Genomic DNA, 25,218 nt, shown 5'->3' with positions numbered 1-25,218 from the left:
AAATACACTGCTAAAGTGCTAGCTGAAGGGGTTTGAAGTTACTTGACCTTGTTGAGGATGCTTATGGAATATGATTACAGGAATTATGCTCGAGCACTGCTGCCAGTGGTCACACAGCATGACCACTGCCACAGAGATAGTTAATTCCAGAGTTCACCTTGTCTGCTTGAACTACTCCAGCTAGATCTGCAGGAGTGCATCCTATGTGTTCTTTATATATTATGAGATGGCTTAAGATACTTTGGATTTTGCTTTGATGTCTTTGTCTGTTTGGTGACTTCTGCCTTGGTATGTGTTTTCTTCCCCTCTCGCTGCCTGCTGGATTCACTAGGGCTGACTTGCAAAGCCTAGAAGTGTTAAGTTGAACCATCTCTTTCAAAAGTGGTTTTATAGCCTTGTTAGTTCTGTTTTTTCTAGTCCTCATTTCTCTTTTGTAATGCTTCTGAAGTGGTGTCCAGACAATAACTGAGGAGCTTTTCCTTTAATTTTAACTTTGCTGCACAAATTTGACACTGTTTTTTTTTGTGTTTTGCTACTTTTCCTCTTTCTGCTTGTTGCTATTACTGGAGTAGGCATTGCTGTTGGTTGAAAATTCTTATGCAGATCCCCTTGGCATACTTAATTCTTGATTTCTCAGGAAGCTTCACTCAGGTTATTTTAATGAACAAGAATTGGAATCGCAGAGGAAATCATCAAATCTTACTGATTCTAATACAAATTGAGTTTTAATTTCTCAGTGTCATAGTCAAAAGACCACAGCCTCTGTGGTTAGAATTTTACAAACTTACAAGCTGTACAAAATTCATCTCTGTCTTGTATAACAGTAGTTGCATTGGACAAATATTTGCTCGTTAACATGCCATATATGTTGCTGTCTTCCTTTGCTAAGTCTCTTCCATCTTCCCCACTCCTTGTCGTCTTCTCACATGTCGTCTTCTCACAGTTCATGAGAATGTTTGCTGTTTGTCCTCTGCTGGTGTGCCACAAGTGATCTTTTACTGTGTACAGCCTCTCTTGTGGACTCATTTCCTCCGCCATATCTGCAGAGTTGGTATATTTGTTAAAAATTCCTAAACTCTCCTTCCTCTGGATTTTTTAAGCTTCGCTGTAACCTCCAATGGCAGATTTCTTTGTCCATGTGAGGTTTATTTTTATTTCTTGAGCAATACTGAGAATTTTGCACTTAGTAAACAATACCTGAAAGACACTTGGCCTTACAGAAATCTGTTCAGTTGATGTACAAATTATTTTGGATAGACTTCCTACAATAGGTGCCTTTTTAATGGGCTACATTTTTGTTATATGAAAGGTGCACAGACGTACAAAAGTCCTGATTGATTCAATATGATGCATTTGAAAAAGCACAAAACACATGTATTTCAAAACTGAGGGTTTTTGGGCAATGCCTATATCACCTCATTTTCAGCTTGGTAACATACATGAAATTCAGTTGCTGTGGAGGGAATTTCCTACCATTAATTTAATTCCTTATTTTTAACAGCTTATTTTGATGCAATAGCCATTTAAATATTTGCAGATAAAGTAGTATTTTTTTTTTTCAAAGTACATGTTGTTACTCAGACCATCTCCTGCCCTGCATCAGTACTTCTCAAGGTGGTCAAGAGGGGCAGAGACAGAGCAGAGAGCAAGGCCAGGAGGGTAGCTGGGTTGAATGGCTCAAGCAGCAGTTAACATACAGGAAGGTGAGATGGTTTAGAGGAAGCTGTACAGGTCTTTGGCTAATCCTGACCCTACCACACCCTTTCTTCTGCTCCTTAAAATTTGTTCTTCCAGGAGCATGGATGTTCCAGGCAAAGGTGTTTTCAGAAATGATATGGAGTATTGCAGTTGTGCTTTACTGATTGGGAATTGCCATTTTTAATGTAGTGAAAATAAGATTTCTCCTTTGCTTAAAGCATGAGAGACTGTCTTGTCTTTTCTTATTGAACAACAAACACAGTAGCAGAGAAGGTATTTCCTATGTGAATGTGAAATACAAGTGAATATAAATACAAAAGAGTGGTTCATCTGGAAATACTACAGAAATCAGTATCTGGTTGCTCCGTATTGAAAACATGCTGATACATGCAAATACATGAAGAAGAAAATTAGCATGCCATGAGAATAATTTCATCAGCTGTTGTGCTCAGGTTGCCCCAAGCAATCAGAGCAGGTAGCTTTAAAAGAAATTTTTATCTAGTAATTTTCAGATGTGGAATGATTACTCTTTGTTTTACATTCATACATCTACAAAAGGTAGTGACAATTAACAAGTTGGGGTTAAGATTTTCAAAGCAAGTTGGTTTTGAAGGTACTTCTGTGCTGTGCTATATTGTAGTCTATTTCTTCTTTTCGAGTTTGCCAGAAGTCCCTTCTTGACAGAGTTACTTTGCTGATGTTATTTTAGGTATGAAAAAGCTGCAGTGTGACATGGATAAACTAGAATGTGTTAGAGCAGAGTTTTGTAGTGAATTGGATAAGTAAATAATAAAAATGGTATCAATTTAATTGATTTAATAGATTTAAATCGATAAAATCAATTTAATCAATTAAACAATGGAGCTATAACTGTATTGTAATTAGCTCAAATAAAAATAAATCTCTACTATAGCTGCAGTTCATTTGAAATACTGTGTCACCTGCAGTAGAGTGCTGCATGCTTCTGAGCTTTGATTTTGAGAAGTTTTAGTTGAGCAGTAAACTAGGGTTGCAAAAGTAATTTGTCTGATAATAAGGTACCACCATGTATGAATGTTTTTCTGTCTAGTCTCTTCTGTATGTTTATAGGACCTTTCCCAGAGCATTCTCATGTGCTTGCTGAAATCAGCAGAATTTTGAGCAGCTCTTAAACACACAAGTGCAAGGTGGTTTTAATATAAAAACCCCTGTGTTTTACAATGATAATTTACTACTATACCTATTCTAATTAGTTTATTTTCCTTGGACTTAGCCATTTTAGTGAGTTACTGTTGGTTGTTTAATGAAGTCAAATTTTTCATTTGTTTTAGTTAGTTAATTGAGCAATCAGTACAGTGCCTTGGTATAGCAGACTGTTCATAGGATTGTAAGCAGGATCAGATCATGCAAATGCCTGCCTCTGGGCTCTGGCAACAGGTTTAAAATTGCATTAATATATTTTGCCTTTGTAGAATTCTTTCACCAGATGGTAGCATTTGATTTCCTTTTAAATAGTCTATAACACCCAAATGTAGTTATATTACATTATTTTAAAATCAATACTACTTAGGTAAACATAAGTGGGAGGAGGATAGTGTGTTAACTTTCAACTGAGAAATTCTTAGTTGTTTCCTATACTCAATGTGTTATGTAGATAATTTTTTTGAGAAAAAAAATGTCATTAAACATTCTCCAAACGGGGGAATAACAGTGCAGAAAAAAAGTTACAGAAATATTGGTGGGTGTTTTTCTTGGAATCTGGGCAGTGGTTTATCTTGCAAGTTGTTTGAACACTAGTTCTAGTGTTTAGCCAGTGCTGAATGTGTTAAGTCTCCTATTGATGATTAAAGAAAGGTCTATTACTGTCTACCAATTATGAAGAAATAAAATCTGACATTTGAAGGAATAGCTATTAAGTTTACCAGCTTCAGGCAAAGGCTTATTTTATTACTATCCCTCTTATGCTCAGCAGAGAGAAAAATTCCAGTACTCCCAAGGTCTTTCTATGCAGAAAGAGAAAAGGGCAGCTGGCTTCTGACTTCGAAGTGTAACCTTTGCAAATTCTCTTCTTCAGTTTGGAGATGTCTTAATTGTGGAGACCAAAATGACCCAGCAACTTAAAATCAATTAATGTATGTTGAATGCATATATACAAATACAAATGTGGATGATAGCTTATTTTGTCTCCTTTTTTGGAAGCATCATCCAGGTTACTCCTTGTGTTTCATGGTGTTGCTATCAAATTTGCTGCCTTAGAGCTTTTAGCCTGGGCATGAGTCTCTTTGCTTTCATTGTTTTCAGAAACGGTGTGCTCTTTTAGCAGTGTGATGGACTGTATGTAGATTGGATTTAGATGGATGCATATTGGGAAAAAAAGTTTGTTCCCACTGGTAGTTTCTGTTCACTGTAAAATGCTGGTCTGTAAACTGGCTGTTTAAGAGCTTGTTCAGGAATAGGCTTTCTGCACCTGTCTCAAGGCAATGGCACAATACATCAGATGGGCGTGTAAATAATAGAGCAGGTAGGTTTTGCTATCCAGTTTCAATGTGCTCCCTGCCAGAGTCCTAGCTGACAGAGATGGAGCAGTGCTAAACCCAAAGTGTTACAACTGGTTTTATGTCACTACTCAGCCAGAAGACTGTATTTATTAAAATTAATTGTCCCATTAATAACTGACTCACTTGTATTTAGATTCCTTTCATCCAGTGGCGTCTTAGATGCTTGCAAAGCCTCAGGTACTCTTCTTAAACTTGCATTTCCTGATGGTGGCTGAATTCAATCACTGCTCTGTCCTTCATGAGGATTTTTTCAGCTTGTGACACTCCTCTGTCATAATTTATTAATGAAGTTGCTTTAAGAATATATAAGAATACAAAAAGCTCTGTCAGTGAACAAAGCAGAAGCATCTGGATGTGAACTGGGGAGGCTGGATTCCTACTTTGCTGAAGTTTTGGCAGTAATTTTAAGGTTTGTTTCTCGTGCAACATGGTTATGTCCGGAGCTCTGACCATGCTACTTGGGGTGCAAAAGACAGCCTTGTTTTTAGTGGTTATGTGACATATCGTTTAACTACTATTTTGAACTAGCATTTTAAAAGCAAATGATAGGTTTGTGAAGAAATGAAGGCTTGGTTATATCCAGAAATAAACTCAGCTGTTTAGCAACTAGGCCCACGATGGCAGTTGGATCTGGAGGTCAGGTCTGGCTGGAAAAAAATTCCTTTTTCTGTATCATAAAATAAAGACAAAATAGCCAACAGGGAGTTGTGAGTGAATACAGATGTTGTTTACAGGATTTATGGTACAGTGATAGCAGCACATGATGAAGATGCTGTTTTGTAGAGTTCATGGGCTGTGGCGAAAGGGTGGAAGTAAACAGAAGTAAATGTAATACTGGAGGTTTTAGAACATAACTTTCTGTGTGTAGTTAAGAGAAGCTACTATGTTCTGTTCATGGGAGAATAGTAAATCACAAGTTTTCATCAATATTTCACATTAAAGTTGCCAAGGAGTAAGACAGCTTGCTGTTAACTAAGACCAGCAGCATTCTCAAAGAGATCACAGCCAGCCTTTTCCTTCCCTTCAGACTTTTCTAACCTGTCCTTGGAGGCAGTAAAAAGCAGGTTATGTGGAGCATGTGCTGACAGATTCTCTGAGGGGCAAGGATGTCCTTTTCTGCTCGTAGTTGTACAGCTTTCTGGTGGGACAATCACTATTTTTCCTTGCTGCTGCTCATGGCAAAGGGATTGGTAGCCTTCATTGTTCGTGAGAAATTTTGGATCTTCTTTTTCCTTCAGATATGGGAAAAGAAAAATGTGGGACACTTTCCCGGGTTTTCCCTAGACTTCTGGAGTTTGTTGTTAGTGCTTTCTTTGCTGCTTGGCAGGCTCATTTCTTTCATGCTGAGAGAGACAAGTTACACCTTGGTGGTATGAGATTACTTTTTACAAATTTTGGAATCACCAAACCATAGTTTGGTATGTGAATGAGTTTTGGAGGGGAGTAAGGAGCAGCAAGGAAAAGTGTGCCTTTTAAGCTGAGTGGACCCTATTCTTATTGGGGTAAGGACTATAAGGTAGGTTTAAAAGAAACCAAAACTACACCACCAAAAAAAAAAACAACAAACAACCAAAAAAAACCCCCCAAAAAAACCAAAACCAAAAAAAACCCAAAAAAACCAAACAACCCCCCCCCCAAAAAAAAAAAAAAAAAACACTAAAAAAGGGACCAGTTCAGCATATTTAAAGTGGCACCATTAGCCATTCAGTGTGTGCCAACCTTGGCAATTTTCCTGGTTAGCTCAATGAGTATTGCATGCAATCAAGAGCTCCCTTTTAATTGGGAGCTCATTTAGCTGTATAATTTGAGGAGCATAAGGTTTGAATATCTTGGCCTTTGCATCTTTTTCACTTGCAGATCAAAATTTTTTTCAAAACAATTTTCATGTCATTTTTTAATAGAAAATAAAGTTTCTTAAGAGGAAGACTTGTAATGTTGTAATAATGTCAGAAGGGTCAGCCCTTAAAAGACTTACAGGATGATAAATCAATTGAGACCAAATATATTTGTGGGTTATTTGAAAGCCATATGCTCAGCCACACAAAAAGAGTGAACACATTCATTTGTCTCAAATGCCAAGAGACTGGATTTCTGCTCACATGCCTCAATGTGTGCTGTTACAAAAATACAAATATTTGTACACCAGTTCAAGTACAGACAAGTATCCGTTACTCATACGCATGCACATACATATATATGTGTGTGTCTTTACATGTGTATCCATATATGTGTATATACACACTCCTAATTTAGTCTTGGCTTTGAATCTGTCTTGCAGTTCTACTTTGATCATGAGATCAACTCCCTTCTTGGTTCACAAATAAGGGAAGCTGGATAAAGAGCTTCAGGGAGCAGGGATCCCATGAAAAATTATTCTGGTCTTCAGTCTTCTCCATGCTGAAGTCCAAGGGGTGTCCTCTGTTGGTGAAGCATTGTGAGTTGGAGAAAGGTTAGCTCCAGTCTGCAGCAGCTGTCTCCTTTCATACTGAATAATAGAAATAAACATCATAAACTAAAGCCTGTGTCATAAATTCTGTTGGTTTATTCAATTTGTATACAAAGTGTTTTGATTAATTTTAGTTTTATTTTTTCTTGCAGGAAATACTGGATAGATCCCACAATGGAAGACGGGAAGCCCGTTTGGGCTCCACACCCAACTGATGGGTTTCAGATGGGGATGATTGTGGACATTGGCCCTGACAACTTAACTATTGAACCTTTGAATCAGAAAGGCAAGGTAAGTGTGTCACAAACAAAGGAACAGAGAAAAAGCATGCAAAGAAACCACCTTACCTGTAGGCCAGGTCTTTGCCACTATCTTCAACTGCACACAGCCTGAAGGAGTGGAAAATCAGCTTTCTGTTCTAAGTTTGGCTAAGGATCTTGGCTCAGCTTTATTTTGTTGCAATGGACCCCTCACACTGACGAGAAGTGTGTACTTTGTCAGTTATCTGCATGTGCATCAAGTATGTACTCATGAAAGAGAGGAGGTTTGGATCTCTGTAGCCATTTGATTCAGTACTGTATGCTTTATTTTACTTAATTAAACACTGATTAAGAGTCTGCTGTTAAGATTAGCTTCTCTCTTTTTCCTTACATGCATAGGAAGGGTCCTACAGGGATGTGCTGGGCCCTGGCTAAGATTAGATACCATTAGACTGATGAAGACTGAGAGATGAATCCTCTTAACTCAAGTACCTTGGCAAATAATATGATGTCAAAAAAAGGTCTTATGGAATTGCTACATCAAATTAAAGTCAAAATAAATGTAACTTTTAAAATGAAGACCTAATTAGTGTGTTTCAATGGCTTGATTTATCATGACATCTTTCAGACTCAGTATGTCGTAACTAAATGTCAGTTTTTACAGGAAGCACCTTGTAGCTATCAATTATCCTAATTCAAATGGTTGGATTCCTGGGTTGTACTAGCTAGAATAAGATTAGCACTGCCTTAAAAGTTGTGATTTCAGTGTTTTTGAATATATTTTTGTGCTTTTTCTAGTAGTTTTGTTTTTCCTTATGTTCAAGGATGTAAAAAAGACAACAATGTGTTTTGTAACTTCTTTTTTTATGTCAGCAGTTGGAGAGAATGCCTTGTCACAGGTCAAAAGGTTATGCAGCAGTCCTTCCTTTGGGGGGAATGTTTATAGGCTTTCTTTTTTGTGCATCTTGGAAAGGAAGTTGATTTTGCCTTCCTTAGAAATACAAAGCAAGTATAACATCTGATTTTTGAGTGAGAGAGATAAAATGTATAGGTTTAATAGTAGTAGCAGTATTCATTTGTCAGTTTGAGGAGGAGCAAGATTATTCAGACAAGGATACTAAATATTCCAAATCTATGGCTAATATTAAAATGACTTAAATAAATTTCACCCCCACTGCTGTTTCTGTTTATATTCCCCAATGGTCCTGATGCAGTAAAAAGCAAAAGCCTTTACACTGAAACAGAAACAATAATAATGATATTTCTGAGTCACTATTTATTTCTAACATGTGCTCCTTTCAGGGACCATAAATAATTAAAAAAAAAAACAAAAACAAAAAACCCAAACAAACAAACAAACAAACAAAAACCCAACAAAAAATGATCCTAAAATACAAATAGTTTGTTTCATGGTTTTCTCAACAACAAAAAAAATCTCTTTTGTCCAGGGAGTTTGTTATTCTACTATTGGCTGGTTTGAATTAATCAGATCAATTAAGAGCCTAATGTTCATTCATCTAAGGGAACAAACACTTCACAGTCTAAATGCTGTAGAGATTATGGTCCTATATTTTAAACTATCAAACTTAATTAATTAACCGTATATTAATAAAGATGGAGTAAAAAGTTTTCTTGGTTACTTTCTTAGTCATTTCAAGGTATCATTGATTTCTCTTTAGAGAAACATTTCTCATTGCTTTTTGACTTTTTAAGATGACTCTGTCCTTGTGCACTTAGACCATTCATTTGAAGTAGTCAGCATTAATACTCATTATCACTTTGTTTTTTTAAAATGGTAGTTCAGAAGCGCTCTTCAGCAAGAATGCCTGATCCGGCAGCTCCGAAGTGAGCTCCCATGATAATTACAGGGAGGAGAGGACTAACCTGATCTTGTAAACATATCCGGGCAGTGTAACTTATAATTATTTTTTAATCTGGGTCATTACCATGTCATATGTATTCTCTGTAGGCACTGGTAGCTTACCAGAGGCCACAGTGTGAACAGGAAATGTGTATGCATGTGTTTGACTATTGCTTTTTATGACACTCTTGTCAATAACTGCAGTATGTGCTGCAAGGCAGCAGTTCCACCATGCCTTAAACCCCTCCCTCCCATCCCCATCCGTGGCCAGCTCTGGCACTGCAGAGTGGCACCATCCCAGCTCCGCCTGCCAAGCTGTGCGTGACACCCCAAATGAGGTCAGAGAACAGATCCAACTGGAAGAAGTGGAAAGTTTTCAGGATGGCAGAAAGCAGTGGAAGGGGAGCAGAGGAGCTGAGGCCATTGTGGTGGCAGGTTGCTTCACATTATTAAACCAAGTTACCCAGTCCAGGCTCTGTGGAGGTCCAACACACCAATTCACTTAAACCCCAGCAGTAGCAGTTTTGGGCACCACAGCCCATCCCCAAGTGTTCACAGTTCTGTGCAAAACTGTATGTCTAAGGGAGGTGGGGATGGATCTGAGTCACCCAGCCTGCCCTGCCCAAAGAACAGTACGGTGAGCCACAGGAGTGTTTTACTGCAACAGGGGATGCATGTGTTACGTGATGGGAACCTCTTCCCAAAAAGTAGATCATTGGCTTGCAAGGTTTATAAATGCCAGGACTGGGAAATAAAAGCCAGAGAAACTGGAGAATGCTTTGTTAATGAGCATGGTCACACCTAGAACTGGAGTCCTGCCCTGAGAATGGGCTCTAAACTGGATTGGTTGTACCAGAGCTGGCAGTCCTGGCCCATGGCCCACCAGCAGTCACATGCGGTGATACAAGGAAGGAGGCAGGTAGAGAGGGAATCAGCTGTTAAACTCAAATAGTATTGTGCTTTCATTTCTCCTTAAAGTGTTCTTTTCTGAATGTACTGGGATTCATAATTTTGGATCCTGTGGCATATATCCTTTTGTTCTTTGAGGTTAAAACAAGGAGAAGGCAGATGACAGTGAAATTGCCAAATGGGGAATTTGCTCTTTTCCTGGAGGCAGCAAATGTAAAGAAACTGATTAGGAAGAGATGCACTGGAAGGGTTTGCATCTTGAGATGCCATTCTGGGCACCATGGGGCACTGAGGAGTAGGGGGCAGGCACTTAGAGCATCAACAGTCATGAGTTTCTGGCAGTCATTGGGAAGGTGTGAGGTGCTGCAGGCACTCACTGACACCCCTCCTGCCATCAGCTGTGAGACACCTAATGGCTCTGTGCCACTTCTGAAGGGCCATGGAGGGCTTTATGGGCCACCTGCTCTGGTATGCTATGAATAACCAGAATGGTATTTTTCCCAGCTGAGTATAAAGGAATAAATGTACTTTGAAAGTAAGGATCAGAATGTTCAAAGTTCAGTGCTTCAAGCTAAGGTGTTTTTTTTTTTTTTCTTTTTTTTTCTTTTTTTTTTTTTTTTTTTTTAAACAGTGGGGGCAACTTGCTTGCACAAGTGAGACAAGTGAGACATGCTCTTGTTTGTCTCACACATGGTTTGTACTGCTGTAGGTTGGTTTGTGAAATACAGCTGAGAGTAGGGATGTCTCCTGTCTGTATCTGGAAGGTATAAAGGAAGGCATGGTTACACATATTGGATTACATGGTGGAAAGAAGGTCCTGTTGGAATGGAAAGATATCTTTTTTCACTCATCTAGTTTCTGGGAGAATAGTTAAGATTGCCATTGGATTTCAAGGGTTGCTTCATTACAAAGATGACAAAAAACCCCTTCAGAATGCCCTAAACCTTGTTTTGCTTCCTAAGACCACTTTATTGTCTCATAAGATTAATACACTCTCCACTCCCTTAGAACAAACTTGTCCCAAGTTATGATTAATGCAGAAGTCTTTCCTCAAGTATCTGAAGGGTTTTTTCCTTAAAATAATTGTTTAAAAAAATTAAAAATGTGACAATATAGTAAAGAATTTCTTTGGATATTTTCTTATTGATAGATTAGATTATTAGCTCATTTTCTGTTTAAAATAGTAGATTTTAATACTTGGAGCTGTGCACACCTGGCTATCATACTTATCTACGTGGCTGGTACCTTACTTTACATAAAATATTCCAAATGTGATGTACAGCAGTGGATTTTTCTATTGACATAGCTGAAACTATACCTATGTTTTTATCTAAAAAAGCTCAACAGAAAAACATGAACTTTTAGATGGGAGATAAGACAGCATGAATTCTCTGAATTATTTTTTTTTTGTTTCTGTTTTGGTTTTTTTTTTTTTTTTTTCCCCTTTAAATATATCTTGACTCAGAAGGTTTAGTGGTCAGGACATTGAAAAAGCCGTCCCTCTTCTGGGATAGTTCTAGCATGGCTGACTTTAGCTCCAGAAATGTTAAAGTATCAGAAGTGTATGAAGAGTCTCACAGTATAGCTGGGAATTGTGTTCATTCTCTCCATCTTTGTTAGTGGTTAATGGGTTTACACATCAGCAGACAAGAACAAGAAGTGAAGTTACGTTCTTGTGAAGCTGGTCATATTATTTTTAAACTTTCCCACTGTTTCATGCACAGGGAACTGATCATGTAGGAAACTGTTGTATTCAAATACATCTTTACCACACAAGATTTACCTTTACTGTTGACAAACTTGTAGAGAAAATTATGATGATAATATGTAGTTACAGTAATATAGTGAGAGGGAGGAAAGGGTGTGGTGAATCTTTGCCCTGCTAAAACTCTGAATAGCAGCAGGCATCTTTCTGAGGTAGGTAAAGACATTGAAGGCTTCCATGGCCCTCACAAATTCTTGATAAAGGATATTTTGGAGGAAATTGGTGTGATGGGTGTTCAGATGTTCCAAGGTCATCGAGCAGCTTTATATCCCTTAGGAAAACATCTTGTACATATTTTTTTTGCATTAGATCCTGATAAGGGGATGACAACATCTATTTTATTATGGCTACGAATTGCATACTTTAGGCTAACTTGGTAGAGAAGGGGTGTTGTAGATTTAAAGCTTTACGTCTGGCAGCAATTAGTTCTGCTCTGAGACATTTTTAACTCTTGCCACTTCAAAGAGAGTTGGAATTTGTGGCTGTTAATGATAGTGTAAGCCCCAGGACCTCTCATACTGTTGTGCTCAAGCAAATATGAAACAAGTTGCTGTCTTTCTACTACATTTCCCTGTGAGATGTTTCTCATGGGACTACCTTGCTGAGTACAATGTTAAACAAGCAAACATGTTTGTTTATTAAGTTCATTCTTTAGATCCAGTTGGTTGCCTTTTCAAATATTAGACTAGACTTCTTGTCTCCATTTCCATGGAGAAAAGGAGCCTGTGCCTGCAGTGGCATGGTGGCTGTCATGTTTAATTGGTACAACAGGGGTTTTGTTCATTCATTGCTAGCTCAAACGAGCTGTTCCTACAGTAAACAAAAAAATATAATTAAAAATCTCCTTTGTACAATAGGTATTTTTGTGCAGATGCTGTAATGCATGTGTGCTTGGATGTTTTTCCTTCCTTTTTACAGCAGTGTAAATTATGATTTCTGGAGATGAAAAAAGAAACAAAGATGCTTTTGTTATGAATTTTTCCAGTTGGATGTGAACACTAGATAAATGGTTGTTTTGTATAACTAGAATACGAGGGTTGAAGGAAGGTCTTGTTTTACTTTAGTATTGATTTATTGAAGAAAAAATCACAAAAACAATAACCAAAGCTACAGTATTTGGTGTTACAGAGGATGTTATGTATTTAACATTAATATTTTAAGTAGGAATATTCTAAAACAGCCTATCATAATGACATCACAGTTCTTTGACTGAACTAATGATTTGCATTTTATTATTTCTTCCTTGCAAAACGGAGGAAATTGTGTGTCATTTATAATGCTGTTACCTTTCCATTACTTTTTAGTCTTATTTTTTGTATTGCACAGTATGATGTGCAATTCTTCACCTGAGAATCAAATATTATTGCACTAAAATATATATTACAGTGAATTCATTTTTATAATGTAGTGTAGTAATATAAATGCAGCAGCTTTTTGTCTGCATCTAGTAACTCAGTAAAATTTCCAATTCTGAAGTATAAAGTGAGTGACTTCATTTGAAATCATGCACAATTACAGTGCACTCACTTGTATGATTGCATGAGATGTCTTTGAACCATATTTCTATTTTATGTAATTCTGACTATATTAATGTTTCTTATCTAACAGACTTTCCAGGCTGCTATCAATCAAGTGTTTCCTGCAGAGGAGGATAGCAAAAAGGATGTGGAAGATAACTGTAAGTTATGATTTTTAAAAGAAATTATGCATTTGAAAAAAATATCTGCAATGAAATGAATATTGTTTCCTTACAAGCTTCCTCTTTCTTCTTTGTCGTCTTTGTTCAAATTTATGTATGACCTTTGCTAGTCCTTCAAATTTCTTAAAGGAAGCCCATTTTAAATATAATTTATTGTGGGTTTTAGTTTTCATTTGAACAATTTAGAGGAATGGATAGTTACATAATTCCCATATAGAACTGTTGCTTGACTTCAGAAATACTCCATTCAGCATTATGGGTGTAACTGTACTTTTTATAGTGTGGCAAAAGACTCAGTGTCTTTATCAGCACCTGTATTTGTGTAGCATTTCCCTGCATATAAGGAATTTCTCAGATAGCATTCCTGTGGAAGTAGAGGTAATGGAAAATAAGTTTTAAGATTACCTTCCCAAAACTGGGGATGGGAATCTGGACCTGTCAAGACCACTGAAAATTAATAGACTTGAATTGCATATAGGAATGCTGGTGGAGAAGGAATTTTGAGATGAGCTTGTGTAATAAACATCACTGTTGATCTGCAGGGCTTTTATTTTATTAAATGTTTTATAGTTGGGTGGATGGAAACAGTTGTCAAATCTGGCGAGAGGGGAGAGAATACTGAGAAAGCTGAGAGAGAGCTGTGATCAGCTTTTAGACAGCTGTTAAATGTTTTGCTGTGGCTGCACTCTATGAGCAAATCACAGAGCCTCTCCTGCCTTGAATACTGATGAAGGCAAGTCTTTTCAACATTTCCTATAGTGTTTACTGCTTGGTGAAAATACTGAAGACTTTGTAAATAGTAGGCAAAAAACCCTTCTATTGTTCTTAGTTTAAAATAGAGGCTAGGGGTCTGGTCTAGGTGATGTAACCTCAATTCCTGTCCTGGAATAGAGTTTAGTATTTACATGCCGTGACAGGAAATGCAGCTGTTACACCTTCTCCATAAGAAACAAAATGATGAGATTTGAGTCTTACACTCTGACTTAGATGGTGCAGTGTCAATAGAACCAAGTTGGTAGCCTTGCTTCCAGCTGCTTATATTTTTGCAAAAAGGATGTGGGTTCAAACTTTTCAAAGCTGTTATCTGTATTCTCTGTACATGGTGATTGTTAGGGAAATGCGCTTAACCTGTGCATCTGTCCCAATGGTTTTACTAAGATGTCCTGACACCTCTGTGTCCTAGTCAGGGAATTGAAATCTGGAATGAGATTAGGGAAATAACGTAAAATTCCAACAGAATACTATTCAACTAAGTTAGTCAAAGAAAATATCTTCTTTGGCTTTGTGAGAAGATAAATATACTTTGTTCAACAATCCTTTTTGTATCAAACATTATTTTAACTTTCCTAACATATTCTAAATTGCTGCTCACAAGTTGCAGTTCATTTGCAAAATGTGTGAATCCCAAATTCAATTTCCTTCTCTGTCAGAGAGTATTTGTGTTTGATATCATTGATTTTTAAGAAAAAAACAAACTATACTGAGTGCTTATAAAACTGTGCTAAAAAATCCTGAAAGGTGGGTATAAAGACAGGGTATTGGATAAGACTTAAAATTACCCCTGTTCTACAGATGCAGAGCCTTGCAATTACTTCATAAAATAGTTTTCAATAGAAACCCTGCTTTGTGGTATGGGCAGGAGAGCCACCTGAGTAATTTGGCATTGATATTTCCTAGTTTTTAGTGCCTCACTTCACTTATGTGAACTTTGTGTGCATGTAATATATGGACAACTAAATGCACATATATACACTGGTTATATTTAGACATGAGCCATATGAATATTCAGAATTCTCTCTCTCTCCGGTGACTTCCTTTGCCTTTGGATATGGATGCCTCTTCTGAAGGATTTGTTCTAAAGAAGATGCATTTTGAATTTGCTGATATAAGCCTTAGTTTGCATGTCTTGAGGTGGTGGCATTCCCTTGGGGAGCAAGCTCCCATTGCACACTGAGTCTGCAGGTATAGCTGCTTTAATTGCAATGAGGGCACTGGGGACATAATGAAATCTGCGGTCCTTTGCCTTTTAGATAAGCAACCAAATAAAAAGTTGATGATTAACTGCTTCCTTTAAAATACTGCAAACTCAGAGAGGCTCCTACGAAGACACGGTCAAGGGTGTTGCTAGATAATTACTATGTAACAGTTTCTCATCTCAATACTGAGGATCCAAACGACTTCAAGTTTGCTAATTTTTTACCACTCTGTCCCCTCCCAGACACATACAGAGGCAGGAGACTTCAACTTTTATAGATCAAGCAGGAGCTTCTGTTTCTGGCCCATTTCCTGTTAATGTCTCTTTCTCTTGGGATGACCCCAATAAAAGAGGTGAAAGCAGACCTGCAATTTGTGGTCCCAGTGCCATTTTCTCAGCCATTTGAACCGAGAATGCCTGGGGAGGGGAGGACGAGTCCTGCTGTGCAGCACCGGGTGTGTGAGCTCGGCTGCTGCAGCTCCCGGTGCCTGCGGGGCTGGGGGAAATGTGTGTCTGCCACGGTGGCACAGGAGGAACTGTGGGGATGGGGGCCAGCCTGCTGTTTCATTAAGGAATTGTGCACAGCCATGATTTCAAGGCTGTTATGATCCAAAGGGAGGGTTTACCTAGGGTAAAGCTTAAGCATGCCCTGTGTGCCTCTGCCAGCACAGGAATATGAGTGCAAGGGATTTTGTGGAGGAAGGTGGTTTCTTCTGAACAAACCAGAAGCTATGAGGTCCTTTGAGAAGTGTGAATGATTCCAGACATTTGAAACAAAGGTGTATTTAGTCTTGTAGGGAAGGGCTGTTATTCAGTAGAGCCAAAGGGAGGCTGCAATTTGCTGGTGAACCTGACTTTGCTTCAGGCAAGTCTAATGCAGATATGTAGGGGACAGAGCCACCTCCACTCCTCAGTCCACTGCAGGAGGAAGGGTAAAAGATGCAAAACATAAACACAGATGTTTTTGAGAAGCCCCCATTTTCCTTTGCCAGTATATTTTGGTTCAGCAGGAGGAGTGTTGAAATAGATGCTAAGAGCTGCTTACCAAACTCCAGGTATCCTTGTAGGGCAAGGTGGCTGGGCAGGGCAGGTTGACTTTAGGTCATACAAACTAGGACAGCCCTTTTTGCACATTTGTATAAATAAGTTAGAATACTTTTTTTGCTGCTGCAGCCCTTGAGAAAGGGGTGTCAGTTCAACATAAAACAACTTTGTTGGTCATTACAGATGAGAGGTGTGTATGTGACCCTTGTGTGAGGTGCAAGCTAGTGGTTACTATTACAGAATCACAGAACCAATTAGGTTGGATAAAGACCTCTGAGATCACTGAGTCCAACCTCTGACCTAACACCACCCTGTCAACTTGACTGTGGCACTAAGTGCCATGTCCAGTCTTTCCTTCAAAAGAAAAGACATTAATGGTACAGTGCTTACTCTATCCACAGTAGCTGGATGTATACAAGTTTTTATACTGTATTACTGTAAGGTTTATTAGTGTGGCAGTCTGTCAGTTGTCACTACACAAAATAGTGTTGTACATTTGATTTGAAGCAGTGGGATAAAAAGGATTGAGCATATTTGACAATGGAAGCTGTGTAATGAGTAGTGCCCTCATTTGGTTTAGGGATAATATTTTTAACAGCGTTATAGTGGGAACTGGAAATTGCCGCTGTAATTAAGGCTGCTGACACTTTCCAGTGCTTTGTAGCTGAAAACAAGGACCAGCTTTGCCAGAATGTGAACCTGTACAGTCTGAAACTTTCTGTGGGTGTGACCATCCTGTAACATTTCAGCAGTTACAGAATCACATCAGAATGTTCTGATCTGGAAAGGACCCACAATGATCACTGAGCCCAGCTCTTAAATGAATATTAGCCCATACAGGGATCAAACCCACAACATTGATCTTAGTAGCACCATACTCTGACCAACTGAGCTAATCTCAGGGTCAGGTGTTTTATGTTAAAGGACAAAGGAGAAATATACAGCTGGGTTTTGGTGTGTTAGCATTTTTTTTTTTTTTTTCCCTAACAGTTTCTCTGAGGAGGCCAAAAACTCAGAATTAAAGTAGGGAAGGGTTAGTGCCTGGTATTGTGATGCTGCTGTTGCTGCCTCCAGATCCAGATTAGATGTTTATATTCATCAATTCAAAAATCACCAGAAGCCAGCTGTTAATCCAAATGTCAGTTGGGTGGCATTACCCTGGGGACACTGGGACTGAGATTGGAGGGGAACTGGAAGGAAGGAAATAGTCATTGGTAGAGATTTTAGTAGGCAGCGGTTTCTGTGCTTAGAGGCTGGTGTGAAGGCAGATGCACCGTGCTTGACTGACAGGCTGGTTAAAGGAGCTTACGCTGAGCAGAGCCTGTATTTGAGGTTCCTGCAACCCAATTCTTCATTCAGCAGCTTTCTGTAACTCCAATTGTACAGTTAACAGCAAGTCTGTGGTTTTTAAAATGTATAAAGAGTCAGTATTTCTGTCTCAAGACAGTGTGAAGAAATGATAGGATTAAACTGTAAACAAAGAGAGGGGAAGAAAATTCTCCTTAATTGAAGACTTAGTTTTTTGTCTGTACTTAAAGGTAGTCCTGAGCTCTTAATGGTATGTGATTGTTTTTTACTTGCAGGTTCCCTGATGTATTTAAATGAAGCCACTCTCCTTCACAATATCAAAGTTCGGTACAGTAAGGACAGAATTTACGTAAGTATTGTGCCTCATGACAACCAGTCTAATAGAGATGTCCTTTCAAACATTCACCAAGTGTTTCCACTTCTTTTTTCCCCTATAACAGAACTGCTAACATGGAAAGGTTGAGGTTGTAGGCCTTTTTTTTGCCTTTTTTTCCTTACATGATACTTTTAGATCAGAATCCCATATGATTTTTAGCAGGCAGAGCAATAGGTTTTTCTCTACATGACTGTTCGTGTGCAACCATAGCACAGCTTTGTATCACAACTGTTCCTACAGGTAACTTATTTCACTCTTAACAAAGATGGTTTTCTTTCTTCATTATTTTTGAACGAAGCAAACAGGTGCCGTCTTTGACACCTCCTAGCTCAGATGTCCATCTTAATCTTTTATATTGCTATCAAATTGCCTAATTGTACTTAATGAATTCTGACTAAATTACATTTTGTCCTTGCCATCTGCCCAGATACTGACAGCTGTGAAACACAAGATAAGAGTTTTCTTTCTTTCTTTTTTTTTCTAATAGAAAGCTGGCTAGGGATAATACAAAACTGTTCCACATATTTGCTTTTAGCATATATTATAAAATTAATTTAGCTAAACCCTTTTATATAAATGTAAAAAGAAAGTATAATTGTTTTCTTCTATTGCAGTTAATTTACATAGCTTTAAATTTTTTATGGCTCAAGATCAAGCACCAGCTTTAAAATAAATAAATGGCCATTTGAATGCTGCTCTGGAAATATAATCCTTAAAGAAACCCAACCAAACAATAAAAGCCCCCAAGGAAGTAAAATTCTGAATATGAACTGATCATGGGGTACGATAGTATTTTTGTTGATAAAGCCTTTCTTCAGTGTAAACAAGTACTACTAACATGTTGTCCATAACACGTGTATTTTCTGAAGGAAAAAACTTTTTTTTTCGTTAATAATTTAGCTACATTTCCCTTGTAAACTGTTTTATACCTTTTTAAAAATTCTGGTTAAGAATATTTAGCTTGTTATTAAAAGGAAAATTAATATTAGTACTTGCGACTCTTGAAGAAAAGTGTTCCTTTGGTGAAATAAGTGCTGAAAATAGAACTATTTAAGAAACATCATCTATTGTGTGATCCAGTCTTCTATTAATGTATCACACAATAGTTTCCAAGTTTCAGTTTTCTGGGGACATTCTCAGTAACAACAAAGCAAATAAGTTATTCAAGCTGAAGGTTTACCTAATTTTCTTCAGATCTTTTCCTGCAAATCTGATTTTTAATTTGATTCTGACACCTCTTCTTCCATGTATGTAACCTGGCAATTATAAGTAAGCTATAAGAGCTCCTTGCAGAAACATTAAAAAAACCCTCTCTTCAGTCTTCCTTGTCCTGTGGAAAGGTAAAAAGCAGCCTTTGTTTGAGACTCTTCTCAAGTTCCTTCTCTATGAGAGAACATTTGGATTCTGTATTTCTCTCTGTGGAAGCAGCTATAGCTAATTTTCTCTTGGCTGAATGCTTTTATTGCCTGGCTTGAATGCATTCCCAGGCAGGATCCTGTCAGTCCTTCCTGCTGAGTTGCTTCCATTAGATATTGAAAAGCTATCCTCCTCACTGGAGGACAGTGTGTTATGCTATCCATGAGCTTATTTTATTTGCTTTTGAGCAGGAGGTTTTGGCATCTCGTCCTTGATCCAGTAATGCAGACAATGGGAAATAATTTAAAAGGAGATTGGGAGAAAGGTCAGATTCAGGACATACTCCACAGCTCGGTGGTTAGGAAATTTTCCCAGGATAGTTTCATAGAAATGCTGAGAAGATAATTAAAGGAACTGTAAAAATATATCCTGTTTTGTGTTTGCATTAGCTGGAGAGAATCATAAATGCAATTGTTATATGGAGGCTCTAGTCTGCAATAGTAATAGACAATTGCTGTTAACCACTTGCTTGGATACTGCCTAGTAATCTGCTGTTCATTGTTTTCTTCACAGACCTATGTAGCCAACATTCTCATTGCAGTGAATCCATACTTTGATATACCTAAGTTTTATTCTTCAGATACTATTAAAAAGTACCAGGGTAGATCGCTGGGAACATTGCCACCACATGTTTTTGCAATTGGTATGTATTGAGCCTGTATTTGTCTCTTAAAAAAAAAAAACATTGAATACTTCAGAGTTATCTGTAAGTTGGCACCTGTAGCAGTAATTAATTTATTTTGAACTATTATAAAATAAAACCACTAATGGCTAAAATTGCAAGTCTTCTCATCTTTTTGAAGAACTTGAAAATGAGCAACTGTGACAACTCTGTTAGAATTATTTTGCACTGCCAGTGTTTTAAGTCTAAGCAGTTTAAATATAATTTGCAACCATAAAAAAATCAAACTAAAAAAGAAATAAAGAAATTCAAATTTTATAAGTGAAAAAGGTGTCATAATGATTGACACTGTCTTTCAGTGTAGTAATTTTCTTTGCCTTAAATTATGCTACCAGAGCACATACAATGTTTCCTTTTATATGCTTGTGTTACAGACAGAAAGTACACTGAAATCTTATTTATGGCTTAAATCTGATTTCAGTCACTTTTGAAAATAAAAAATAATTGGAAACTATAATCAAATTTTGGCATGTTAAAAGCCTTCTCACTCTTTTGCATTTTATTTTGAAATCAAAAATTTGAGGGGGGTTGAGTAACTGTTGCATAACAAGAGAGATTTTTTCCAAGTTTCCTCAAATGTTACTTGTTGCAAAGTACAACCGAAAGTTTCCATTTTGAAAATCTATAAAATGAACATTGATTACTGTATAATGTATACTGATACTGTATTAATGTATTTTGTAAATACATTTAATTAAAAAGATTTAGCTCTAGATTGTTGATTTCCTTTTGTTTTATTCTGGATATAGTTGAGTAGGCCTTTGTTTTCAAGACTTTGAGTTCTCACATGTCAGTGTTGGAAGAATTAAAACTGTAGTATAAATTAAAGGGAAACAGAATTTAATAAATTGTAATACATTCAATTGTGAAGATTTAGTTTCTGTTCCTGAAAATGTTACATTTTAATTTTCTGCATTGTAGCTTAACTTTATCCTTGCAATTCTGCTGAGTATTAATTTTTGTCATGTTAACCATATTTTTCTTTTTAAGCTGATAAAGCATTCCGTGACATGAAAGTGCTTAAGATGAGTCAATCCATCATAGTCTCTGGAGAATCAGGAGCTGGCAAGACAGAAAACACTAAATTTGTTTTGAGGTTTGTATGTTTGCACCAAAGTTAGCACGTGAATCTCTTGTGTTTATGCATTTGGTTGACATAGAGGCAGAGCAAATTAAGGCCATCAGTGGGTTTAAGATACAATTCAGTAAGATAAGCATTTGCTTCTTCGTGCACTTTATTACAAGAAATTGAGTTAAATGCTGACATGATAATGTTCAGAAATAGTTACATACTCACAGAAAGTTTAACTCAGTTGCAGTGACATCATGTAGTAATTATGGTTTATGATACAGTCATTTTGGTGTTGCACATCTGGTATTGTGGTTGATAAAAAAACGTAACTAGACATTTTAACTGTATATTGCAAGACACCGTTGGTTTTGCCATAAATGTGTATTTCTGTGTTCTCCCTGAGGTTTTTTTTTTTCGTTTGCTTGAGTATCTTTTTAACTTTAATATATTTTACCCTAGTTTACTGAATAAGACTGAATAGTGGGATCTATTTATTTATTTGATGTTCATGTATGACCAATACTAAATCAAGCATGTTAAATTACATGGAAGCCATATTGCTGATATAGATCAGCCTTGCTTCCATATATGCATTATCTTTTAATGGCTTTTTATCACTCTGGAACACTGTAACTAGAAAGAACTGCTCCTTTAAATACACCTATGTCAGAGGTGGCCTGATGATGCAGGGAAGCACAGTGTGGGCAGTGTAAATATGCTCCCTTGCCCCACCTTGGACTTGTTTCCCTCTACAAATATTTAATTCCCTTTTCCCTAAAATCATGTATTTTCTAGTATTTCTCTACAGTAGAGGTATTAGTTTCCACATCCCATGAAGAATTGTCACAACTGCCTGTCTGTCCTTCATACTGCTCTGCTCTGCCCCTGTGCAACCTTTCATAGATAGCTGTAAGAATTACTGCAAGGTGCTGGTAATGATTTTTTACAAGGGACATCGGACTCTCTTCCTGATAAGAGCAGCAGAAAAAGACAGCAGGCACTGGAAGAATATCTCACAAGAGATGCTCTTAAAGGGGATTATTCTTCCACTTCTCAGCAAAGGAAGAGCTCATTACACAACAGGCAAATATCATTGCTGTTGCTTCTCCTCACCACCCTCCACCATAGAGTCCATAACTCTATGCCTTTGAAAAGCTGGAAGATTTTACCCTCGTGTGTTTAGAAAGTAAAAGGTACAGCTCTTTTAGTGCTTCTGAAGTTTTTTGGAAAGCCCCATTTTCAAGAACTGTTTTTAACTTGTCCCAGATTCACCTGTAAATTTCCAGAAAGCATGCCCTGTGAGCAGGGAAAAAAAAATAAAAAGACTGGAACTTTGGAGCAAGTAGATTGTGGTTTTATTTTCTAATTTGTTCTTCAATTGCTAAATTGAATCTTGCCTTAATTTTACACTTGTAATTTCTTATCCTCACCATCTCCATGTGGATTTTTATTAACACTGATAGTTATGAATACAGAAACAGTATGGATAGCAACAGTCTTAAATTCAGGAAATAGACATGAAACATTATGTATTAAATAAGATGATTAATAAATACAGATAATACAGTAATAGTTTGATTATATTTCTGTTAAACTGTAATTTTCATATGCATGTTGAAAAGAAACTTCTAGCAGGCCTTGAAGTATTGAAAAATATTTGAAGTATGCAAGAATATTTTTGTTTTAACAAAAAAGAAAAGTTAAAAGTTTAAAATAAAGTTTATTTCAAAGTGCATAGGTATTTGAAACTTAAAATCAGAATGCTTTCCCTACAGTAATTAGTTAGTATTTGTGCACAGCCATGTTAAACCCTGCTTAAGTGAGGAAACCTGACATGAGATGAATGATACTGATATTTTTATCTTATTTACAGGTATTTGACAGAATCCTATGGCAGTGGCCAAGATATTGATGATAGAATTGTAGAAGGTATTGAAGTTCCTTTCATTTACCTAAAGATTCCAACATTATTTTTTTTTCCAGAAATGTGACTCAGCAGCAAGTTCATAAAAGTAGCACAGAAGTACTATCAGACTTTCTAGAGCATAATTTACAGGTAGTTGATCTACCTGTGCCCAAAATGGAATTTTAAACTGCATAAAATCTGCAAGGACAAGACTGTTTTTTCATCTGTCTGTTACTACCAGGAAAATATAATTCCTCCTCCTCACTATCAAGTTCTCAAAGTCAAATAAAGTAGGGAAGTTATTTTATATTATGATTCTGGATCATATTTCTGTTATATCTTTTTTTTTTGTCAGAAATCACATAATTCAGAACAGCACTTTGACTGTATCTATCTTTACAACAGATTCCCAAACAAGGTGAAGAGAGACTGTGTTGATCCTTCTCATTGAGCCTCTTTAATGTTGCATGTAGTTCCTAATTGAACAGAAAATAGCTTTTTGAGAAAATAGAAATACCTGAAGAGCAAACAACCCTCAGCTAACCTAATAATTCCTCATACAACAGTTTTAGTCCTCTATAGCATAGAATAAATTTATTTTGATATTTCTTGACTCTGTGTCTTTTCCTTAAAAAAAAAATTTACTTTTGCTTTAAATTTTCCTGTTTTCAAATTTGAATCATATATTCAAGAGAAGTACTGCAGGCTTAAATCTCTTGTTGCTGTAGGTCTGTTTAAACCAGTTCCTTAGTGAAGTCCACTAAAGGAGATCAGAAAGTGGGCAAGAGTTGGATAATGCCTGATGCAAATTAAATGCTACTTGTAGGTATTCCTCAAAGGGTTCAGGCTTTTTAATTTAGAACAGCATCTGACACATGAAGTCTGATGGTTTTTAGGCATGATTTTAATGAATATGCTTGTGGCATACGTACTACTAGAGGAACCTTCAGCCTAGCTGAAAGACCGTGCAATTTGGTTTTATTATAATCCTTTCTTTAAAACTTCATATTACATAAAATGTCCGAATAGTTATCAAAGATCTTGTAAGAAGTCAGATTTGCATTTTTATGAACTTTAATTGTTAAAAAAATGAAAATACAGCCAAACCACAAAAAGTTAATTCTCATGTCCTATTACATGATGCATTATCACCCATATTTTATCCAAGCATTAATGTCATTCCTTCATTCTTTCATTTTTGTAGGAGCAGATATTTAAATGGTTGTCAGTGGAGTTTTAAATCTCAGTTTCTGCTCACTTTGTTTCCAGTGCTTATTTTTACCTAGAAGCCTTAAAATATCTTGCAGATATTTTTAGTGGTTTATTATTAACGCGATTTAGTAAACTATTTTTCTTTGATCTTCAAAGCTAGTCAAAAGCAGTCTTTCAGAGGCCTTCTATTTCATAATTAATAAGCAGTTTCAAACTGCTTAAACCGTGTACAATGTTTGTGCGAGTGTAGATATATGGATATGAGAATTAGATTGTTTGCTGCCACTCTTTCTGTATGGGCCTTAACATGCTGAAAAGCAGCAGCCAGTAAAAAACAAAACCAGTCAGTCACTTTAATTGACCTAATTTGAAAGGACAGCGTTAAGTGGTTTTTGAAATCAACACACTTTTCTAATATTATATTTGTTAATTTCCAAATTAATCCAATACATTGCATGCATGACATTTAAGTGGCATTTTTGTCTGTGGAATAAGTGGGTAGTTTCAATTTCATGAATAATAAATAATTGGGAAGTGTCAAATTCTGTGCTGTCTCATGTAGTTTATGTATCAGTTATTTACCTACTTCCTACAGAGTAACATCACTGAATAACTTTTGGTATATGTCTCTGAATTTCTTGCAGTATTGATTCAAGTACGTTGCAGTGTTGCGAGACACTTAAGTACTTAATTTTATGTTCCACCACAACATATCCAGTATAATTTGCAAAATATATTATTCCTAATAGGTAATATTTTTCCTTTGATTTTCAAACCTTATTCCAAATAAGTTCCCTGATTAATTATATTTGTTCTCTCTTTCTTTTTTGGTAGTTTCCTGATTGAATTTTAACACTACAAAAATTAATTTTTTTAAACAGCAAATCCTCTGTTAGAAGCTTTTGGAAATGCAAAGACTGTTCGCAACAACAACAGCAGTCGTTTTGGGAAATTTGTTGAAATTCACTTCAATGAAAAGGTACTGGAATTTGTTACAGATAACCAGTGATGATTTTTTTGCCATAAAATGGAAATGCTAGACTGGCAGGAGG

The 25,218-nt window shown here is 36.8% G+C and overlaps 1 protein-coding gene across 4 annotated transcripts in view; it reads left to right on the top strand.

Annotated features, from left to right (window-relative positions):
- Positions 1 to 6,848: 6,848 nt before the first annotated feature.
- Positions 6,849 to 25,218, top strand: part of MYO6 (myosin VI) — a 72,903-nt gene continuing 54,533 nt past the window's right edge. For all 4 annotated transcript variants that reach the window (XM_053973906.1, XM_053973905.1, XM_053973904.1 and 1 more), the window contains exons 1-7: positions 6,849 to 6,972; positions 13,085 to 13,154; positions 17,778 to 17,851; positions 19,808 to 19,937; positions 20,967 to 21,072; positions 22,922 to 22,977; positions 25,048 to 25,145. In XM_053973906.1, the coding sequence (XP_053829881.1) occupies positions 6,856 to 6,972; positions 13,085 to 13,154; positions 17,778 to 17,851; positions 19,808 to 19,937; positions 20,967 to 21,072; positions 22,922 to 22,977; positions 25,048 to 25,145 (651 nt within the window). In that variant the 5' untranslated portion in view covers positions 6,849 to 6,855. The remainder of the gene's footprint in view (positions 6,973 to 13,084; positions 13,155 to 17,777; positions 17,852 to 19,807; positions 19,938 to 20,966; positions 21,073 to 22,921; positions 22,978 to 25,047; positions 25,146 to 25,218) is intronic.

This window comes from Vidua macroura, chromosome 3 (assembly GCF_024509145.1).
Source record: "Vidua macroura isolate BioBank_ID:100142 chromosome 3, ASM2450914v1, whole genome shotgun sequence".
Classification (NCBI taxonomy): Eukaryota; Metazoa; Chordata; class Aves; order Passeriformes; family Viduidae; genus Vidua; species Vidua macroura.
The sequence above is the reverse complement of the archived record's forward strand: the minus strand, read 5'-3'. Positions and strand labels throughout refer to the sequence as shown.